General features: G+C 33.6%; 1 protein-coding gene across 1 annotated transcript; it reads right to left on the bottom strand.

Moving 5' to 3' along the window:
- Positions 1-9,117: 9,117 nt before the first annotated feature.
- Positions 9,118-9,737, bottom strand: LOC137816196 (uncharacterized). Its single transcript, XM_068619277.2, has 3 exons — positions 9,549-9,737; positions 9,305-9,472; positions 9,118-9,226 (listed from the first exon to the last, which is right to left on the bottom strand). Exons 1-3 carry the CDS (start codon positions 9,725-9,727, stop codon positions 9,118-9,120), a joined length of 456 nt encoding a protein of 151 aa, XP_068475378.2. The 5' UTR covers positions 9,728-9,737.
- Positions 9,738-15,497: the final 5,760 nt, after the last annotated feature.

Below are 15,497 nucleotides of genomic sequence, written 5' to 3'. Positions count from 1 at the left end.
TATGGGTGTTATTTTTCTTAATAAGTCCTTCATAAATATGGATGTATGAGTGTTTGTGAAATAAATTTGATTATGATAGTTTTCCAAATCAAATTTTTAATGGTTTAATATCCTGTCTTAGACTTTATCTCGTGCACTTTTATTCTTAATTAACTTATTTATAGAATTTGTATAAACAAATACTAACTATTGTAAATTTTATCATTGGTTCAATTCAATATCAAATCTATTATTCAATGTGTGATGTGATAATGTTGTACCGGTCATACTCCAACTTTTAGTCTGTCAAATTCTTTAATTAGAAAGCAAGTGTTAAAGTCTTATTATACTCCACCGTTCAGTTGGCCAGATTCTTTAATTAAAAAGTGTTAAAGTTTCATTATACTCCACCGATCAGTCGATCAGATTTTATTTGTAATGATCCCGTTGCTTAAACTACTAAGTACAAACTTATCTTTCTACCTACTCGACGATCAAATATAGATTGTTGTACTCATTCTACACCCGGATATCGGTTTAAAGCGCGGTCTCTACACTCATCAATTGTTGAAAACAATTTGGACTAGGTTAACCAACTATTTTTAATAAAACAAGCAATCAAGACTAAAACACATATAATTCATATATTATGTTGATCGGTCCATCGGAAAGAAAAAATATTCAAGCCTACAAAAATATGTCCAAATTAAAATAAATTTGTTTCATGCCCACACCCCAGGCCCAGGATATTTTCACTTAAAGTGACTCTAATATCTCTTCAAAAGATGGCTTCGTCTCGTTGAGAGGGCGTTCACCACCAACTTCCTTTATCTCTTCATCAACACCTCCGCCGAGCAGCACTAATTTTCCTTCCACAACATTTTTTTCAATGTCGTATCGAGCATCTTCGGCAGGTATGTCGTGGAAGAAGGTCGCTTGCCGAAGACTTTGGCAGAAATATTCTTCACTTATACGAAGCATAAAAGACTGACACTTCTCCAACTCAACAGAAAGTGTTCTTTCCTTTTCTTCAGCTTCATATTTTACCTTCGCCAGCTCGGCCTTCTCTGCCTCGATCTCGGCTCTCAGGGCCTCTTGGGCCTTCTCAACCGCCAAATTATTTTGACGCATTTTTTCCTTGGACGCCTCCACTGCTGCTTTCAAAGAATTGGCCGACTTCGCCAACTCCGTTTTTAACTTGGGCATCATCACAGTTTTTGTCCTTTCCAACTCTTCTCCCAAAGTTTTGCCGACCACCATCGTTCGGCCTTGCAGTTCAACCCATTATGCAATCAAGTTGCTCGTGGGGACGGTCGCCAGCACACTCTCATCCTCGGGAGACACATCGATTTGCACACCCTGCGCCACTTGAAGAAGCAGATTCAGCATTCAGGGTTGTCGAGAGGATGACCTTGGCTTTGCACCCAATTGGACTATCTTAGTCGGGTGACCTTTCTTTCAATTCACCGAGGGAGCAGCAGTGGTACTAGGGGGAATCATATCAATCGGAACAATTGGGTTACCCGTCCCGATTGTCTGAAGCTGCCTATTTTTCAGTTGGTTGCCTGACGTCTCATGCTGGTCATTAAGTTCCCAGAGATGGATCCATTCGAGTTATGATAGTTGCAAGAAACAAACAAGTTAAACAACATCAACATAATGAATACAACCTTAAGCATAAGAAATCTACGTACCAGAAAAATTCACCCACTTCTTGGACGACCCGTATAATGTTATCGACTCCCGAGTAGGTAATTTATACGGAAGCTAATAAAAAAACAACAAGAACCAACTAGTCTAGCGGGGACATTGACAACCTCAGCTAGGTTCCAATTTGGGTCCAGTGGAAAGGGAATTTTGTTCGCCCTTTTGTATCATAAAAGTAATATCGATCGTCCAACTCCACGAATATTTTGAAGTATTTTTCTTTGAATTTTTTGTACGAGGTGGTGAACGTTGCAAAACGAGCATTCCCCGATTGGCTTGACTGTGACAACCAACTCACAGGAGTACTCAGACGGGCACTATAATAAAATAAAAATGACTGGGTGTAGGAATGAGCTTAAAAATATCACAAAGAACTCGAAACGCCTAAGGGCCGCCCACGAGTTAGGGTGTAGTTGGGTCAGAGCCACATTGAGGATCCGAAGGACCCCCATGGTAAAATCATCGAAGGGAAGGGTAATATGCAAATTTGAGAAAAAAGTATTATAAACGAAAAAGAAATATTGGGGTGCATTTTCTCGGCCATGACAGACTCGATCAGCGTAACCACAAATGTCAGTCATCACCGCATTCGAAGGACAATCGAGTTTTATGAAAGCAATTTTAGACCAAAAAAAAAATATCTAAGCTATTGGAATCCCTAAAGCTAGTAGGAGTATTTAGGACACGAGGGTCAACCCATTCATAACTCGGGCCCTCTGACCTTTGGTCAACCGAATGGTTCAAGTTACTTACATCCATCGCACTACCAGATGTAGTACGAGTAACCTCAAGAGACTCGACATTAACAATACTATTAGAGGAACTCGTATAAGAAGACATCACTAACATGTGTATGAGAACACTAAAGGAAAACTTTAAGACTCGGCACTTGGAGCACGTGGCATAGATTTTATAACATTGGAGAAAGCGTAAACCCCACCAAGTTGAAATGGCATCATATTTATAGGGAATTGAACAGGAGAGAGATTATCGCATCTTTGTTTGGAATCGTTAGATTTATCTTCATCCAATGGTTCCCATCACTCGGCATATGAAGCGACACGGAACCCTAACTGTTAGATATAACTTATTGAACAATATCAAGCGTCACATCCCTGTCAAACATTTAATTCTCTCAAAATGGACATATCTCACCTTGGGAACTCCAACGGTCATTTTCGGCTCTATAGGAATTAATTTCTTTGAGCGTGGGGGATAAGTTGATGAGGACCTAGAAGAGGGTGTGCCCACTGACCAAGCCCATCCTTCCAGGAGGATGACTCAAGGCACGTGGCTAGGTCAGGATTTACCTCTAGCCAATGCTTCAACGCCTAGCCTTCCCTAGAGGATCACAGGGAATAGAGCACAGGCCTTGGGAGCCGAACATCAGCTAGTGTCTTTACTTTTAATCTCAGTATAATAGGTTTTCTTTAGCATAATAGTGGGGTGTTTAGGGTTTCATGTTAAGCTCACATCTTTTATGCTAAATCATTTCCACTCCTAAACTGCCATGTGGATGTCCATGTGCTCCATGTCAAGGTTATTTTCGTCTTCTAATATACCATTGACATTTTAGGGTTACATTAGGCTTAAAGAAGCCTAATTGTGACCCTAATTAGTCACTTTTAACCCTAGTTGGACCTATTTTACTATTGGCCCAAATGCAACCCTAAATGCCTATGCTACATGGCCCAAATATATGGTCCAATTATTTTATGCTATTAGGCCCAATACATGACCCAAAAATAATGTTGACTAGTCAATCGAAACTGAATCTTCTTGTGTTTTCTGACCAAAACTTTAGTTTATGTTTTGATGAATTGGAGGTCTTTTTGGATATATTTGTACATTCATTCATCCGAAAATTGTCGTATTGACTGGGCCTACAAAAATAAACAAAAGCCCAATTAGACCCATATTTGCAAATAAATCCATAAACAACCTCTAGGTCTTCATCCTCCTTATTATGTGGTTGTGTATGGCTGAGGGTTCTGCCTTCACCTTGTATATTAAGGAACAACTATACATATCAATTAACAACTTATATTTGGCCCATAAAGGTCAAACCCATAAACCAAGTACTATAAACAGAGCCTTCTGAGTAAAAGTAAGGTACCTTTTTACATTATGCTGGAATACATCTAAATTAGAACACTAACTTGAGTGTCAGAGTGCAATCACACGTACCACCCGAGTATCAACATTGAACGTTAAAAAACACGTAGAAATAGAAGAAAAAAAAAATTCAATCAAAACTTTATTCGCTACTGTAGTGGGAAGAAAGTTGTAATTTTCTAAATAAATATATACTTACTTAATTAATTAATTGTAATTTACTTTCTTACCCTTTTCATTTTACACTTAAATTATTATTATTATTTATTTAAAATAAAATTATAATTTAAATATAAAAATATAATCAAATTTGTAAAAAAAATTATTATTATAAAATAACATAATTAATCATATCATATATAATAAACTATAAATATAAATAATAATAAAAAATAATAATATAGAAATAAATTTATATAATAATTATATTAATTACAAAAAAGTAAAGATAAAATAATAATGTTATTTAATGTAAAAATAAGTTTTTATCAAATATTTATAATTATAAATATTTTAATAATATTTTAATTTAAATAATTATAATTCATAAAGAAATAAATCAAATTATTTTTTTAACAATTTTTAAATATGAGGGTAAATTTGTAAACTCACATTTTTATCAATTAAAAAAAATATAATTTCAATCACATTTATCACATCACTAACCATAAATTTTCCATACACTTTCCACTCTAAACACTCTAAGCCTTTGTTTGTATCCGTGTGATTATTGTTCACCCGGATTGAAAAGGAAAGAAATATCATGTTTGTATTTGGGAGTTTGTGGGTATTAGAGGGAGAAGAAAAAGCGAAGAAAGTGAAAGAGGCTTCTATGCTGGGTTGAGAAGATTTGGTGAGAAAGTATTTGATTTTACCATATTACCCATCACCTCACCTACTACCTATGTGCCATAGCAGCCTGTGCCAACATCCCGTGCCATGCAGCTGTAATATTCTCTCCACATGAGATTCTCACGCATGAGATTTCATCTGCATAAACACAACACAAACAAAGATTCGTACATTGTTTGGTGGGTTACTTCAAGTGTGTGAGTGATGAATAAATACGAGAGAGATGATAAATATGGAAGAGGAGTGGAGGTGAGTTATTTGTTTTGAGTTGAGAGCGTACCTTAGAAGCGGTCGGAGGTGCGCGCATGTGCACGATTGTCAGAAATTCACAAGCATTGGAGGTGTGCGGTTGCCGGATGTGCAAGGTGTGGGTGGGGTTCCGTAGGTGGCGTTGTTGGTGGTCGATGGACGGTGGACGGTTTCGTTGCGGTGGTGGGTGGTGTTTCCGCTGGTTGTGCTTGGTGGACGGTTGTGGTTCGTGGTGGACGGTTGTGGTTCGTGGTGGTCGTTGGTGGTTCTGACATACGTTTTCTGAAGGTAAATTTCATAAATAGATTTGAAATTTGAAGAATAAAATATGAGAATGAAATTTGGAGAAGAAGGAATTTGTAATGTTTACTTATTTATTTTATTTATGTTAATAGATGTATGATGCTGTCTTTTGATTTTTTAAGTTTTTTCTTAATCACATTGATGAGTATATTAATGAGCATTAATGAAATTTTGAATGTATTTTCAGCTAGTTAAATTCTTTTTATTAATATTTAAATTTTTTCTGGTATTTGAAAATACATAGAGTTTATCTATGTATAATATTTTTTTTTCTAAAAATAAAGTAAAAAACTTTATAAATCTTAGTTTAAATTTATAAAATAATTGTAAGTACACAAAATATTTAAATATTTAATTTTTTCTAAAATCAAGTAAAAAACTTTATAAATATTGTTTTGAATAGGTTTTAAAATAATTATAAGTATACAAAATATTTTAAAATACTACTACTTTATAGATAGTTTACATATAATATTCTAATTTTTTTCCAAAATCAACTAAAAGACTTTATAAATTTTATTTTGAATTTATAAAATAATTACAAGTATATAAAGTATTTAAATATTTAAAAATATTACTTTATAGATAGTCTACATATAAGATTTTATTTTTTCGAAAATCAAGTAAAATAATTTTATAAATATTATTCTGAATTTATAAAATAATTATAAGTATACAGAATATTTAAATATTTTAAAATACGTAGTCTACATATAATATTTTATTTTTTCTAAAATCAAGTAAAAGAATTTTATAAACATTATTTTGAATTTATAAAATAATTATAACTATACAAAATATTTAAATATTTTAAAATACTACGATAATATACATATAATATTTATTTTTTTCTAAAATCAAGTAAAAAAACTTTATAAATATTATTTTGAATTTGTAATACTATAACTATACCACTTTACAAGTTTATATATAATATTTTATTTTATTTTAAAAAATAAAAAAATTTGAGTACTATTATTTCTCTAAAATGTGGTTCTTTAAACGCAATAGTTAAACTTATATGATATTCAAGGATTTGTGACCATGGATAAGGATAACCATTGGTGTATGTATTTCAAAAATGTCGAAATGTGTAGTACGAATGACATGAATCCCGATGTAGTTGGTGTTGATTTTCCACTAATAATAATAATTATTAAATATTATGATTTTTATTGTGTTATATTATATAATTAATTACATTTATTTTATTATAATATAAATATTAAAATAACAATAATAATTAATTATATAAAAGTATAATATATATTTAATTTAATGATTATATCTATAAATATAGTAAAATATTAATATATAATTTGTTATTTGTTTATATATAACAAATATTTATTGTATTTAAATATATAATTGTCGATTAATTGATGATTTTTATTTCTTTTTTTTAATCTTTGAAACTATAATAAAGGAGCAGTTTGTGTTGTTTTATATTTTTAATTAATTTTTTACTGTTTTGCTTGGTTTAAACCAGTATGTGCAAATCTGTAGGTAAACAAATGGATCCATAATAAAGGTATATGCATTCTTTGAACTCCAAGACTTACTATATGTGGTATATAAATTGTGCTAGAAGTTAAAGGACTTTTCACCTACTATTTCATCTCACAAATTAATTATTATTATCATTCTAGAAGTCATGAATTTTTTTTTTAATTGATTTCAATCAATTTGACTTCCAGATCCTTTTGAATTTGATGCAAAATTATTAGTCCTTTGCAATGAAAATTCTCAACCTTTTTTCATATGTTGTCTCTGTCACAAACAAACCAGTCCCACCACGTTTCAGTAGCTTCCAGCGAGCATTAGTGGTGCCAAGTTTCAAGCTCTTGAAACACTAACCACATGAATCCCTTCTCTGTTCCAATAGTTAGTACTTTTATAGTTTAACCAACATTTCTATGTTTTTTCTCCCCACATGTAAGATTCTTAGCATATTATACCACATTTTATATTGGAAACTTGAATTTTATTTTAGACTTCAAATATATATTAAACATTATTAATTAAGATGGAAAAATACTTCATCTTCCTATATTTTAAGATGATTGATGTAGACAATTTTGATAGGATTTATATTGTACAAAACTTTGATTGTTTTTAGGGTCTACAGATTTTATCTAATTAATGTAATTAAATTAAATTAAATTATAATTATGTTATAAATATAATATTTTAATGAAGTTTTATTACATTGAGTATCTAATTTTTTTAAAATACCATGTCATTATTTGATTACATCCTTAACAAGATAATATGGTCATTGTTTTTTTTTTTCAATTTATTGATCAATTTGTTTTTTTTTTCTTAATCACTTCAAGTTTCATGGCGAACCTATTTTTAGAAAAGGAAAAGACATAAGTAATTATCAAGTTATTCCGTTAAAAACAACACAAGACAGTAAAAATAAAAATTATATCTTCAATGTTTAAAAGTTACATCCAACTTAAGAAGACCCTACAGTCGTAATCACACACTTTAAAGTATAATAGAGATTTCCAGTCACGAAAAAAGGAGTGTGAGAGTTATAGAGTTTTTGAGTTTTTAACTAATTTTATTGATAAATTACACCCTTAAAAGGTTCTTAAAAAGTTATTTAAAAAATTTAATTCCTTATTAAGTAGGTACATTATACATTTTTGTGTGTACTTTATAATTTTTATAATTTCTTTGCAATATTATGGGAATGGATATTTTTTATTTATTTATGAAAATGAATAAATTTTAGGAAAATGATTTTACTTAGAAGAAGTTGTTTCATGGTAATACAACTTTAATACTGTCATGCAAGCTCACTAAAGTTGTGCATGATTGAATGATTTTGATTCAAAATTATAAAAATGTAATTGTTATTGGCTTGCACGACTTTGCTTAGTTTAGTTGTTTGATGTCTTTTTACGGCAAATGCACCGCGCGTTTGTCATAAGAACGGATATCGATCCCACAAGGAATAATGAATTATCGAGTACAATTAAAAGAGTAGTTTTAAATTAATTGTGTTGGTACTGATCAATAAGAAAACAAACAAAAAAAATTAGTTGTTTCAATTGAAAAAATAAGGATTAGTTTCATCTCTGTCACCCTCAAAGTATTTTGATTAGCATGAGTTATTTGATTGAAATTGATGCCCGTATAAAAATCATTTATATCGATTCCTCGCATATAAAATCCTTAAGAATGTCCCCTAACTATCGATCTCTCGCATAATTATAAGAACAACTTAGAACGAATTTGTAAATAGTGATTTTTTTTTTAAAATACACTCTGTTTTGTGCAGAAACCATATATTTAAATAACCTGCATAATGATCAAACCCAGCCAGACAAATACAAAAATGTAGTGATCAATTGAAATCATCAAAATGTACATTTACAAGTGATCAAATTACATATAATAAAACCACTATTGTTTACCTATGCTAGAGTTATAAAAATTAATGAAATATGTGGACCAAGAATCTCTAACATATGAAATGCCTTCCTCGCTCAATGGTGTTTCTTCTGTGAATAACTGCATTGCAAAGTTGACATAAATTAGTTTCTAGATATATATATGTTCAAGAATTATAAAAATGATTTAACATATACCTCTTTCCAACCAGTTTTAACACCTAGTCTTATAATGGTAATCATCCATTGCATAATGTAATAGCCACACTCATAGCTTCCTGGTTGTTTATTACACTATAATTCAATAAAAAGTAATATGTTAGTATATTGATAAACAATGATAATAGAGAAAGAAAAAAATTACAAACCTTTACTCTTATGTAGTTCAAATTATTTGAACTGGATCGACCTTTTAGGATGTTATATCCACGCCATGAACTGGTTAATACAAAAAACCTCGTTAGTAGATGGTTAATTAGTAACATACAAAGTTAAGTTTATACTATACTTACGTATCAATGATATCCTTAAATTTTGTGGGCATCTTCTTGTGTAGGGAACAGAACCACACAGCAGTCTTATCAACCATTGATAAGACAAGTAACTGCCAATGATGCCTATATGATCATTGAAAAGAGTTAGTAAATATTTAAAACATGAAATAATAATAATTGATGACATATAATTAAACTTACTCATTAATATAAGGGCATAAATAAATTTGTTTTCCCTCTTTTTCCAGGATGTTAGTGATGTATGCTTGAGTCTCAGTTGAGTTTGGTCCAACGGGATTAGTATATGCAGGATCTACGAATCCATACATATTTTCTTTCCCCTCAGTGATACAGACTCTATGCAAAAACCTACAAGTTTTTAGTTAAAGCATAATCAATAATGATTTAACATAAAGTAAATTGAATAATAGGTAAAGATACTTACATCATAAAAAATTGAATTATACTTATATTGAGCTCCTGTTTCCCAGATATAAATTCTGATAAATCTGTGTTGTAAATCATCAGTGGCAGTTCAGTGTTGATTTGAAAAAATGTATTATCCCACGGAACTGGAAAAGGATCATTGCCAATCTGACTAGCAATGAGACGTAGGGAAGCCATAGGATCGTCAACTGGAACCTCACACTTCTTTTTCGGACTTGGTGGCTGAAAAGGTTTCTACAAGATAAACAACATTTGTATTAAATTATATGTAATATATAAATATAAATAAAAAATAATATAATGAAACGAAATTATTACATGAGGTTCGGGCATAGATCGAATGAGCTCTCTGGGCCAGGCAACGAATGTTTGAAATGCATCAGCCACAGTGGTTACCTCATCTGAAGGTAGTGGAACACGAGCATCAGGAAATCGTACTTTTTCAACTGTTACCTTCGCCACATCAGGGGAGAGAGGAACGTTATGTAAGGTGGTGGCGTTTGTATAGACTTTTCCAAGTGCCACCACCCGAGGAAGTTTGCCGCCCACTACTAGTAGCTCACAATCCTCTGTCTGCCCATTGATATCATCCCCTGATGTTGGAGGAGCCGCACAACTCCCCTTTGTGCTCTTGGGAGTGGGACTAACAAGGGGTTCAATCGGCTCAGCACAAACTTGTTGCGATAGAAACTCTTGTCGCATTCGATCATTCTCCTTTTTCATCTTCAGCCACATCAAATCAGTCTCCTTTCTCATCTCCTCCATTATTTCTTCACGTAACTTACTCTTCATTTGAGTTTCCTTCTTGGAGGAGGAGGATGGCTGTCGTTCTGAAACTCCAAAATAAAGTTTAATTCCGACCCCTTGTCCAGCGGCACGAACACGACCAGAGTGTTCAGGTCGTCCAATTGCTTCAACCAGGATATCGTGACGACCTTCAGCAACAAATTTACCGTCGGATTCCAAGGAATCCTGCAAGAGTACACAAAAACCATATTTTCAATCATTAATATAATTAATGCTTTAAAAAAATTGAAAATAACAAAAATAACTTACAATTTTTTCGATTATAACCCCGGATTGCTCAGAACTTGGTGCACCCGACTTCTTAATTCGGGCCCTCTTCCATTTTACATGGCAAAAAGGTGGTGATGGAGGAGAAGTGACCCCTGTTTCCACATTCTCAGACAACGTCCCCTGTTGAGATTTCTCCTTTTCCACCATCAGTGTTTGCTAAAGTTTTCTATACCCCGAACGAGACATAACGTGCGGGGTAAGATTCTTCAAAGCTATCTCTTGAGCTTTCTTCCGACGATCCTGTCATAATTGAAATAAACAAACTGAAGTAAATAAGATAAACTTATTAATGTTATATAATCAAAAAAGTTACTTCACTTACCATCCAAGCCTCATTTTCACGGCTTTCTCTAAAAAGACGTCATGTCTCTTCATCAATATGTTGGTACTTTAAACATGGATTTTCGTCTTTAAGGTCGCCAAAAATGTATCTCGAAGTCAGTCTTGACTTAAAGGTACGAAATTTAAGTGCGATATTGGATAATATCTTTGATCGAAGCGGTTCCACATCAGGAATGTCAAAGTTTGCCTGGAAAATAACATCATCAAATTAAAATTAATTAATCAATATTAAAAAGCATTATATGATAACAATAATAATGTAAAGCTTACCAGAACATCCTCCCATAGCATGTTCCGATCAACCTCTGAAACCTCATCCCATGAATTAATCAAAATGGAGAGCCTCTCACGAGAAACAACTCCAAGATAGCTCATAAACTCATCTGCCTTAGGACCAAAAGCCACTCCAGTGTTGACGTCAATATCAACATGTGTCTTCTCACCAGCAGCACGTCTCAATGCAAGACGCTTCAATCTAGTAGGTCCTCTATTGCCTCGTCCAGATCGAGGTCTGTTTGGAGTCTGGTCGTCATCCATGTCTCTGTTAAAAAAATTAGGTAACAAACATTAGTTAATGTGAATCGAATTAAAATCATAAAAATAATACAAAAAATTCTAAATGTTTATTTACATGTTGCATATGGGTTGAATGTTTATATGTAAATTCCTTCATTGTGGTCTTTACGGGTTGCATGTACATCATCAAGTACATCGTCATCTTTATTAGTTATCATTGGTGTGAATGAATGAGTTTCGCCATATTCAATATCATCTATGGCTTCCCCTTGTTTTTTCCCGTGTAAAACGACATACCAATGTTCTGACGTAGGATCTTTCACATAGAAAACCTGAGATGCTTGTTGAACGATTATAAATGGCTTATCTCGATACCCTATCTTTCGAAAGTCCACTAGTGTGAATCCTGATTCATCAATTTTAACCCCACTTTTATTGTCAACCCATTTACACTTGAAAACTGGAACGGAAAACTTAGTGTAGTCAATCTCCCATATCTCTTCTATAAACCCATAGTATGCCATTGATCCAAGTACTGGATTTGTATCTTTCGAAGTCGAAAACTGCATTGACTCGGCTTCAAGAGTAACACCAGAATTTTGAACTGTACTCTTTTCATCCATGGACTTCGTGTAAAATATACAATTATTCACTTCGTAGGCTGTACATGAGATGACATCAAACTTCAATCCAGCAGCCAACCAAGTCAAGGTCTCTGATGCCGTTGAATCCTTGAACACCTCATCTTTAAACCAAGGCATGAAAGTTCTATTATGTTCCATCAAGACCCATTTCTCTGCTTGTCTTGGGTTATTTCCCTTCACAATGGCTTTATGAGCTTCTATGTAAGGTACAACTTCATCTGTGTTATTCAATATGTACAAATGTGCTTGCAAGACTTCTGATCGAGATTTGCTTACAATATTCACACCACGTAAACATTTAGTTGTAGAACGCCTGTGGTGCCATGAATTAGCTGAAACACCTATTGGATTTGCTTTTGTCATGTACTCTGAACAAAATTCAATACTTTCTTCAGCTATGTACCTTTCAATCATTGAAGCCTCTGGACGATAATGATTTTTCACATAACCTTTCAAAATTTTCATATACCGCTCAACAGGATACATCCATCTTAAGTACACTGGTCCACACAATCTAACCTCTCTTACCAGATGCACCACTAGATGAACCATGATGTCAAAAAAAGACGGAGGAAAAAACATTTCCAATTCACACAAGATAACAACAATTTCATTTTGAAGTTCATCTAGTTTTGAGGGATCAATGACTTTACAACAGATGGAAGAGAAGAATGAGCACAAACGGGTTATGGTGTGTCTAACATTTTTTGGTAAGATCCCACGGATAGCTACCGGCAACAACTGTTGCATCAAGATGTGACAATCATGAGACTTCAACCCAATTAACTTCAAATCTTGCATTGACACTAGGCTCTTCACATTTGAGGAATGTCCTTGTGGCACTTTCACACCCTTTAGACATTGACAAAAACTATTTTTTTCATCTTTTGACATTGTGTAACAGGCTGGGGGCAAATATGTACGCTTACCCATTTCTATGGGTGCCAACTTGCCGCGTATGTTCATCTCAATCAAATCTAAACGAGCATTTAGACCATCCTTCGTCTTCCCGTTAATGTTAAGAAGTGTACCAATTAAGCTATCACACACATTCTTCTCAACATGCATTACATCTATACAATGTCTGACTTCTAACCTCGACCAGTACGGAAGATCAAAGAAGATTGATTTCTTCTTCCAAATATTTGTCACAGATGACTTTTTTTTGGACTTACCGAAGGTGTGGTCTATGTTATTTACCTTTTGGTAAACCTCAACACCGGTTAATGGAGTTGGTGGACCACTACCCTCTTGGTGTCCATTAAAGGCTTTTTTCAACCTCCGGTAAGGATGATGACTTCTAAGAAACCTCCGATGCCGAAGATATACTGTTTTCCTTCCATGTTTCAATTGTTGAGAAGCAGTGTCTTCTTCGCATATTGGACACGCTTTGTGACCCTTAACACTATAACCTGATAAGTTACCATATGCCGGAAAGTCATTGATGGTGCAAAATAACATGGCATGAAGCTTGAAAGTTTCATTAGCAAATCCGTCAAATACTTCGACACCCTGGTCCCACATTAACTTCAAATCTTCAATTAGGGGACTTAGATAAACATCAATATCATTCCCTGGTTGTTTTGGACCGGATATCATCATAGACAACATCATGTATTTTCGCTTCATGCACAATCCAGGAGGCAAGTTGTAAATAACTAGTAATACAGGCCATGAACTGTGATTTGTACTCATATTACCAAACGGATTCATTCCGTCTGTAGCTAAACCAAGTCGGATATTTCTTGATTCTTTACCAAATTCTGGAAAGTCATCATCAAATTTCTTCCATTGAATAGAATCAGCTGGATGTCGGTACATGCCATCGCATTTCCTCTCATCTGCATGCCATCTAAGATTCTTAGCATCGTTTGGGTTTGCAAACAAACGCTTCATCCTTGGAATGATGGGAAAATACCACATAACTTTCATTGGGGGTCCATGCTTTTCCATGTCATCAATAGAATCATCATCTTTTTGTTTCAACTTATAACGTGATAAACCACACATCGGACAACTTTTCAACAATTCAAAATCTTTCCGGTATAATATACAATCATTAGGACATGCATGTATCTTTTTGTACTCCATACCCATTGGACAAAGAATCTTTTTGGCCTCGTAATTACGATTAGGTAGACTGTTTCCCTCTGGAAGCATATCCTTCAACAGCTGGAGCAATTCCGTGAAGCTTTTATCAGTCCATCCGTTTATTGCCTTCAAATTCATCAATCTTAACACCGCCGACAACCGTGTGAAGTTAGTTGATCCAGGATACAAAGGAGTTTCTGCATCTTTTGACATACTTTCATATCCATGCGCTTTTGCAAAACACTCAGCTCCCACACCACGAATCATGTCCTCCAATCGATCATCATCTCCATCATCGTGTACTGCTTCATCAATGGTAGAACCCACATATTCCTCAGTTACGGAAACACGTGGTAAATTTAATAATTCACCATGCCATGTCCAAGTTGTATAAGATCGAAGAAACCCATCACACAGCAGGTGTTCCCTCATGATATTCACATCCAGTATCCTTCCATTCAAACAGTTAACGCACGGACACCTGATCTTTGCTCCATCATGACCACTAATAATCGCGTTACGCTGCGCAAATTGTATAAATTCCTCTACTCCCCTTTCGTACTCATCACGTATACGAACAACATTAATCCAACTTCGATCCATTATATATTCTGGAATATAGTTAGGATTTTCTAATAATTAGTATTCTATTCAATCTCACACATTTGCCGAGGGTCGAACACCCCCGGACTCAATCCAAACACGATATTTCTATTCTAAAAGTAACAATAACTAACATAACATAAAACTTTTATTAAAATGTAATTAACAACTAACTAAATATATAATATAAATTTAAGAAAATAGAAATTATATAATACAAAAATTCAAAATACACACAAATATATAAATTATTAGTTATTAGTTATAAATTCCAAGTTGTATTAGTTATTAATTAAATATATATTATAATAAAAAAAATAACAATTCAAAATATTAAATATAAATTTAAAATATTAAATATATAAATTCAAAATATTAAATATAAATTAAATACAACACCAACCTTTAGGTTGATGGTGATCGGAGTGGCGCAGGCGGTGATCGGAGTGGCGCAGGCGGTGATCGGAGAGGCACAAAACGAAGACGAGGACGAAGACGAAGGCGCAGGCGGTGGCGGAAGTTTTCGACTATGACAGTGGCAGTGGCGGAGCTGAAAAAACCGGCGAACCCAATAGAACAGTAACCACCTATATGACAAAAACGAGTTAGGAAACGAAATGACAATGCCAAGGAAGTGAATAATGACAATGACAAAAACGAAAACGAAAACAAAC

Source organism: Phaseolus vulgaris, chromosome 1 (assembly GCF_051622355.1).
Source record: "Phaseolus vulgaris cultivar YP4 chromosome 1, ASM5162235v1, whole genome shotgun sequence".
NCBI classification, from domain to species: Eukaryota; Viridiplantae; Streptophyta; class Magnoliopsida; order Fabales; family Fabaceae; genus Phaseolus; species Phaseolus vulgaris.
This window is presented reverse-complemented; position numbering and strand designations above follow the sequence as displayed.